The sequence below is a fragment of the Siphateles boraxobius genome, unplaced genomic scaffold (assembly GCF_051911475.1).
Source record: "Siphateles boraxobius isolate OS27281-9 unplaced genomic scaffold, OSU_SipBor_1 22, whole genome shotgun sequence".
Classification (NCBI taxonomy): Eukaryota; Metazoa; Chordata; class Actinopteri; order Cypriniformes; family Leuciscidae; genus Siphateles; species Siphateles boraxobius.
In genome coordinates this window covers 21914322-21922636 of record NW_027508833.1, presented here as the reverse complement: position 1 = coordinate 21922636, position 8315 = coordinate 21914322, and the positions used below count along the sequence as shown (strand labels likewise).

Below are 8315 nucleotides of genomic sequence, written 5' to 3'. Positions count from 1 at the left end.
AATGACTGGGCGCTGGCCCACAAACGCACGCTTGGTGAACCCAATCTGGGAGGACACGGGCAACGCTGCCTATGTGGGCAAAATCAACGCGCTAAAAACCTCACTTGCAACAGCTTTTCCAACTCACGTCCACACCGACAAGATCAGAGCGTGTAAGCAGAAAGACGGAGAGGACACCGAAGATTTTTTTCAAAGACTGAAAGCAGTATTTGACCAGTGCAGTGGTTTGACTGAACCAGGTCCACCAGCCGAGGGAGCTTTGGTCCCGCCCGGCATAAGTACGTATGAAGAATATTTAAAAACTGTTTTCCTAGATGGCCTGGACCCTGAAATAGGGAAAAAGGTGAAAACATCTTGCGTGGGCTATCATCAAGCGCGCCTGGAAGAAATCCGACGACACGCAACCCATCAACAACAGCTGCTAAGAGATCAAGCCAAGACTAAGCAGAAAAAGACTGACAAAGACACTCAACTTGCTCTGCTGAAAATGGGAAGTTTGATGATGGAAAATCATCCGAGAAGAGGTGGAGATGGAGGTAAAAGAGGAAGAAGGCGAGGAGGAAAAGGACGAGGAGTGGGTAACAGACCCGCAATAGACTCTGAAGCCTGTTTTAACTGCGGACAACAGGGACATTGGAAAAATGACTGTCCATATCCTCCAAGGCAAAAAGGAGTTCAGCAACATCAACAACCAGAGAAGCAAGGAGATTGAGAGGGGGAGGGGAGCGACGGTGAGAGGTCTGACTCCCAGGTGGTAAATATGTCTAATCTCATTTCTATTTCTGCTTCTTGCAATGAAGAAATCTTGCTTGCAAACACTGTACAAATGTATAAAGCATCTGCTAGATTACCAATGATTGAAGTAAAGGTTGAGGGCAGAAAAGTTAAGTTTTTAATTGATTCAGGAGCAACAAACTCCGTAATTAAGCATACAGAATTGCCTGATTTAACTGTATTATCTGGTAAATGGGCAACCTCCAGGAGTGCCACAGGGCATCTGGTGAGGGAACCATATACTACAGATTTATCTTGTCAGATTGGTGATCACTTATTTGCGCACGCTTTTCTTGTGACAAAAACTTGTCCGTGTAATCTGCTGGGCAGAGATTTAATGTGTAAGCTGAAGTTGAATTTGTACTGTGATGACAATGGCCTCACTGCTGATATGACTATGATACAAATGCCTGCTGAAATATTGTATGTGTTTGAATGGAGCACTCCTCAAAGTGGGCTAAAAATCAAAGCCACAAATAGGATGTCTCCTAACCATGATTTCATGGAAGAAAGTGATTTGCATTGTACATGTCACGTCAGCAGTGAGCCAGATGAAATTTTTGCTGAAAAATGGACAGAAATAGAGATTGAGGAACTGCAGTCCTCAGAGCTATTCTGGTCAGATAAGTGGTGTGTTGTAAAGATTGAATTGACTGATAGTCAGCTTGCACTGTATGATGTGGTGGGGGCCGTCCCACACATCTCTCTTGCAAAACCACACACTGCTGAGTGGCAAGATTTGGGGCCTTTTGTGAAACAGTGTGACTCATTAACAGACTGGTTTCCAGCCACTGACAAGAATGTGTGGCAATCTGAGAGCACAGGGTTTTACAAACAGCCACTAAGAAAACAAATAAAGGGGATTAGGACTGTTGAAGTGTTGTGTGATAATACAATGACCAAAAATGAGGAAATGTCTATTCCTGAGGGTTTAGAAGCAGTTCCACAGGGACTTTGGGCACGTGACAAATACGACGTAGGTCTGATTAAAGGGTGTGACCCTGTTAAAATCACTCCAAAAAGTGATTACAGACCTAAGAAGATGCAATATGCTCTAAAACAAGAGGCTATTGATGGTATCACTCCAGTATTTAATTCATTACTGGAAAAGGGCGTGATTGTGCCGTGTCCAGATTCACCTGTCAGAACACCTATTTTCCCAGTAAAGAAAATCAGGGATAGCGGGAAGCCGACTGAATGGAGATTCGTCCAGGATCTCCAAGCGGTCAACAGCGCTGTACAGGCCAGAGCTCCGAACGTGCCAAATCCGTATACAATACTGTCTCAAATTCCGCCCAAGACAGTCTGTTACACTGTGGTAGACATTTCAAATGCCTTCTTCAGTGTACCAGTTGATAAAGACTCTCAATTCTGGTTCGCTTTCAATTTCAATGGAAAACCGTATACGTTTACAAGATTGTGTCAAGGGTATTGCGAAAGCCCAACAATTTATAACGAAGCGCTGAAACGAAGCTTAGAGCCATTATACCTGCCGAAAGGCGTCGCTTTGTTGCAATACGTCAACGATATTTTGCTATGCTGTCCGTCAGTGGAAGTATGCAAAGTTGCAACAATGGCTCTGTTGACACATTTGGCTGAGCAGGGTCACAAGGTTAACCCTTGCAAAGTGTCTGTGGCACAGATATCTGTCGTATTTTTAGGACACGTCCTGTCAGCTGAAGGGAAATCACTCTCAGACAAAAGAGTGACAGCCATTCAGAATATTCCAAAACCTATAACAAAGAAACAAATGATGTCTTTTTTGGGTATGACATCATATTGTAGAACGTTCATCTCAGGTTATACTGATAAAGAGGCACCATGAACAAAAATGATTTATGGTAACAGTATGGCTGCAAAAGATACGTTGACATGGACTCCTGAGGCTGAGCAGGCTTTTGTTGATTTAAAAAATGCTTTGCAAACTGCCCCTACTCTTGGGATACCGGACCCAAGCCGACCTTTCACACAAACTGTGGATGAAAGAAAAGGGCATATGGTTTCAGTCTTATTACAGGAGCATGGAGGAAAACTGCGCCCAGTGGCCTATTTCTCCTCCAGACTGGACAGTGTTGCACAGGGACTTCCTCCCTGTCTGAGAGCAGTAGCTGCTGCTGAAAAAGCTGTCATGGCTTCAAATGAGTTTGTGGGGTTTGGGGAATTGACTTTATTAGTCCCTCACGCTGTGGCCATGATTTTGCTAGAACAAAATACATCACATCTATCAACAGCACGATGGTTGAGGTACAATTTTGTGTTGCTAGAAATGCCAAATGTTCATGTCAAACGATGCACAGTGCTAAATCCAGCTACACTTCTCCCCATTGAGGGGGAGGGGGAGCCCCATTGTTGTATTAGTGTTCTGGAGGAAGTTTGCAACCCCAGAGTGGATTTGCAGAGTGAGGCTTTGATGAACCCCGATCTCATCCTATTCGTGGATGGCTCATCGAGTCGGGACGAGTTTGGCAAAAATAGAGCTGGGTTTGCTGTGGTCTCATCTACTGATATTCTGGCTCAGGAAGCTTTGCCTCCTTCCTTTTCAGCTCAGGGGGCGGAGTTGGTAGCACTCACAACTGCATGTACCCTGGCTGAGGACAAACGTGTCACCATTTACACGGACTCCAGGTATGCTTTTGGTGTTGTGCATGATTTTGGGGCATTATGGAAACACAGGAAGTTCATGAAAGCTGATGGTAAGCCGATCCTGAATCATTCCTTGGTAAAAGATTTGTTGGATGCTCTTCTACTCCCCTCTGCCATTGCTGTTTGCAAATGCCAGGCTCACACTACAGGCCGAGACGAGGTCTCAGAGGGTAACAGAAAAGCTGATTTAGCTGCAAAAGCTGCAGTCCTGCTTCCTCTTTCTGTGACTCGTGCAGTTAAATTGGCTGTGCGCCCAGAACCTCTGGGTACAGTTCAAGCCATGCAACAATTTAGCTCTGATATTGACAAGAAACAATGGAAGCAGGCAGGGGCTACTTACATTGCAGGTATCTGGAGGGGACCTGATGACAAACCATGTTTACCTAAACATTTCTTTTCAGCTTTTGCTAAGTTGACGCATGGATTGGACCACACGTCAAAAGGAGGGATGCTGAAATGTATGCAAAATAACTGGTTTACAAAAGGTTTTTCCACAGTGGCCCAGGAGTATTGCAGCAGATGCATGATTTGTGCAACAAATAATGTGGGTAAGGGTCAGGCAATGAAACTAGTGGGGCATCCCAGCCCAGACAAACCTTTTAGTCACGTCATGATTGACTACATTGAAATAACACCAAGTGAAGGGAAAAAATACTGTGTGGTCGCAGTAGACATGTTTTCCAAATGGGTCGAATCAATGCCAACAAAGCACCCAGACAGCAAAGGGGTGGCTAAGCTTCTACTACAAGAAATTGTTCCCAGGTGGGGAATACCAGGTAAAATTTCTAGTGATAATGGAACACATTTTGTGAATCAGGCCATTTCCGCAGTAGAAAAATATTTAGGGGTGTCATGGAAGTACCATACTTCCTACCATCCGGAATCAGCGGGAGCTATAGAGAGGGAGAACCAGACCCTCAAGACAAAATTGTCTAAAATATGTGAAGAAACGAATTTGTCATGGACAAAAGCACTGCCCATAGCACTCACACACATGAGAATGAGACACAGAGGGAGGGTAAATCTCTCCCCGTTTGAAATCCTCTTTGGGAGACCACCACATATGGGCTGGGAACCACACGATCAAAGAACATTGCCTGACACTGCTTTGTGTGAAAAAGATATGCTGAATTATTGTGTTGAACTGGATAAGGTTTTCTCTGATATATCTCGACAGGTAAAGGCAGCTGTACCGGAGGTGGCAGACGGACCTCTGCATTCCATCCGGCCTGGAGATTTCGTGGTCATCAAGGACTTTAGAAGGAAGCACTGGAAACAAAAGAGGTGGCAAGGGCCATACCAGGTGCTACTGGTCACTCACACTGCTGTGAAGGTCGCAGAGAAGGTGCCGTGGATCCATGGGACGCACTGTCGAAAAGTGCCAGCTCCTGCGGTAGCTGCAACGGTGCCAGCTCATGCGGTAGCTGCAACGGAAGGAGGATCCCATTCACAGCTGACGAGTACGAAACAGGTGCCAGACTAACCAAAGTTGCTTGTCAGCCTGTCGGTTACTCACTAGAAGACCATCGTCATTGGAGAGAGGACGAATCAATAGTACAGGACGATTCTGCAATTTTAGGAGTAGTACGTACCGCGTCAAGAACTCTGTGGTGTTTTGACGGAGTGGGCATTGCAGTTAACTGTCTAATAATATCTACTAAGACCTGCCCTGAGACCAACGATACATAGGGAAACAGGACTCATAGCATTTTCACAAGAACATTTCTTGGCCTGGCGTGGTAATACCAGGTGGCAATATGTTACTAAAAGTTATCCTCTTAATTAGTGGGTGCCTCCAGGTATTCGGACAGGAAGGTGTCCAATTGGGTATGACAAAAGGGAAAGGATCTAAACTCACAATAATATGTGACCCCATCTCAGCATCAGGGTATGCACAGGAAGAAGCTATTAGAGAGTGGGGAAAGGCTATGTATTTTTGTAAGAAACCATGTGCCTGGAAAGATGTTTATGGGGGTAACCAAGAAGCCATAAAGAACGGGCTGTTAAAAAATGCAGGGAAAAGTGAAAATCCTGAATATACCTCTAAATTTGGTCATGGTGATCCCCAGATGGTTTATAAAATGAAATTTGAGGAACTAATCGAAAATCATAATGTAAAATTAAAGGTTACTCTGACTACAGGAAATTGGGGAGATGGTGACTGGGGAGGTACATATTTTTGTGTATGGTGGACTTCAGGAAAAGGCACGTATGTCCCATTTACTATAACAATGCTTGAGCAACCTGAAAATGGAGGGAAATTTGACTCAATGATAAATGACAAAGGTGTAGACGAAGAAGAAGAACAATGGTTAGAACACCAATTTGGGCTAGACCATAAAGATAGAACAGTTCTGCATGCTAGAGCACAATGTGAGGGTAACAAAGCCTGTATGTTGAGTGTTTTGCAGAGACAAGCGCTGGAGATAACAGAATCGTGTTGGTGGTGTCTACAGATGGATAGAACTTGGAAAGCACATCCGTTAAAGAGCAAACACCTGAACGAATTAAAGGGGTTAATTTCGTGTGGAATGTGGGAAACATTGAGAATGACAGAGGTAATGAAAAATAGAAGTAGTGAAGAAAGGGATGTCGGCTGTACAAATCCGACGGAGCATTACACAGGTGGAAAAAATAATGTATGGGCAGTAAAGCCGCAGGTTGGAGATATATGTATGTGTAGAAAAGGAGGGAAAGAAGTAGACGGGAAAAGACTGATAAAGCTTGGACGATCTTATTGTCATACGGAAGTAGACTTGACAGATAAAGGATGTGAAATAGAGGGAAAAGGCATTGATTGCGCTTTAACAAAGAGTTCGTTTAATGACAGCACCGCTGCTACAGTGTGGGTATGTGGACAAACTGCATATCACTCTTTACCCCAAGATTGGATTGGATGCTGTTATCCAGCCCTTTTAGACGTAGGTACCAGTATATACAGGACAGATGGTAAACAACAACCCAATGACAACCGCAGGGAGAAAAGAGCAGTGTCAAAGAGTATGCCTATGATGTATCAAGGAACAAAGCTATGGGACCTATGGACTAGCAGAGTAGCAATGACAGGATGGTCTTTCTTACCAGGGGGAGGAACTGCTGCAAGTCTGTTAAAGATTAATGGGTTAGCATGGCAGGTTTTAAAACTAGCTAACGATACTGAAGATGCTTTAAATTTGTTAAATGAAGAATTACACGGAATTAGAGAAGCTGTAATCCAGAATAGGCTTGTCTTGGACATGATTACCGCAGAAAAAGGCGGAGTTTGTAAAATGCTGGGGACATCATGCTGTTTCAATTTACCTGATATGCATAAAAATGTGTCAGATATTATCCAACACATGAAAGACACCATAGCCACTCCACACGATATGGGAAGCTTTCTGGATGAGTGGTTTTTGGGGCTAGAAGGGTGGTCCAGGTGGTTAAAATCCAGAGGTGTGCCTGTACTGGGTATAAGTCTGATAGTATTAATTTCAATACCGTGTGTAATTTCTTGTACTAAATCAATAATTTCCAGGATTGCAACAAATAGGCTGATGGAAATAGACCTGGGTGGTGAATATGTAACGATGAGAAAATTCAGGCCACGAAACCTGATTAATACAGAAATTCACGTTGCTGAGGTTTTGGATAGTGTGGAAGTAAATGCTCATGAGTTTGACTAATGAAAATGTTATGGGAAAGGTCGGACCGGCAAACCATGACGATGGATGAATATCAAATAGTGTGGTGTTTTCTTTCATCTATTTTCTTTTACTTAATCAAATAGTGTGGTGTTTTTTTTTTCTTTCATTTCTTTTACTTCATTTCTTATTTTTGTATTATGATTACTTTTATAAATGAAATTTCTGTTTTGTTTTTATTTTCAAGATATGAAAAAGGGGTGGAATGTAATGGAAATTTCTTTTGAATGTATCTTTTGAAACTTATATCTGCCTGTGTGTTTTACAAAACATAGATGTGTTGAGGAAGTTGCAGGATGCATTAATATTCTTTGCAAATAGTTCAATAGTGTCTTCTTTGCAAAGAGGTCAAAGGGACAGTGCAAGGGGACAGAATGATTAGTTTTTCTTAGCAATAGATAATTTAGAGTGCATCAAGAGCGAGACATGTTTGGTTAGGTGTTTCTTAAAGTGACATTTGTGCTGACTGTGGAGATGCATTGATAAGGGTAGGGGAACTGAAAACTGTCCACGTGCAGGGGCCTTAGTCCAAAGATCTTCAGAGGAGGGGTGATCTTTTGGGTATATAAACTCTGTGAAAAGAGAAGACTTTTGCCCTTCTCATGTCAGACTCTGTCTGTGTGTGAACTGCCTTTCTTGCAAGAAATAAATACGTATACTTATAACTTTCGAGATCTTCATTTGTTCTTCAACTTTTGTATAAGGTGTTGAAAGAATTTCCACAACAAATCTCATGACATCTCATGCCGGCGTCCTTTATAGCTTCCGCTTGTATGCCGTCACACATTACGTCATGACGCAACGCCAATCAGAGATTGGCTTAGTTTCATTCATACTTCAGAGGCGCTACGCTGAGGGGCGTTCCCCCAAAGTGTCATTCGACGCAGTCCTAGTTCCCTCGAAAGAGAACCTCAGTTGTCAAGCGCCTCCTGAAAAAGAGCAATCTGGATAAGACCATATTAAACAACTATAGACCGATCTCAAATCTTCCTATCATAGGCAAGATCATTGAAAAAGTTGACTTCAATCAGCTGAACAAATTCTTAAGCTCGAATGGATACTTTGACAATTTTCAATCTGGTTTCCGACCAGAATTCCGAGAAAGAACCAAATTGATTACCACAGCTATGCAGACGATACACAGCTCTACTTAGCCCTATCACCTATTGACTACAGCCCTATTGACTCCCTGTGCCAATGCATTGATGAAGTAAA

General features: G+C 43.1%; 1 protein-coding gene across 1 annotated transcript; it reads left to right on the top strand.

Moving 5' to 3' along the window:
* The first annotated feature begins 351 nt into the window (after positions 1-351).
* Positions 352-2599, top strand: LOC143746650 (uncharacterized). Its single transcript, XM_077238607.1, has one exon. It carries the CDS (start codon positions 761-763, stop codon positions 2597-2599), a length of 1839 nt encoding a protein of 612 aa, XP_077094722.1. The 5' UTR covers positions 352-760.
* Positions 2600-8315: the final 5716 nt, after the last annotated feature.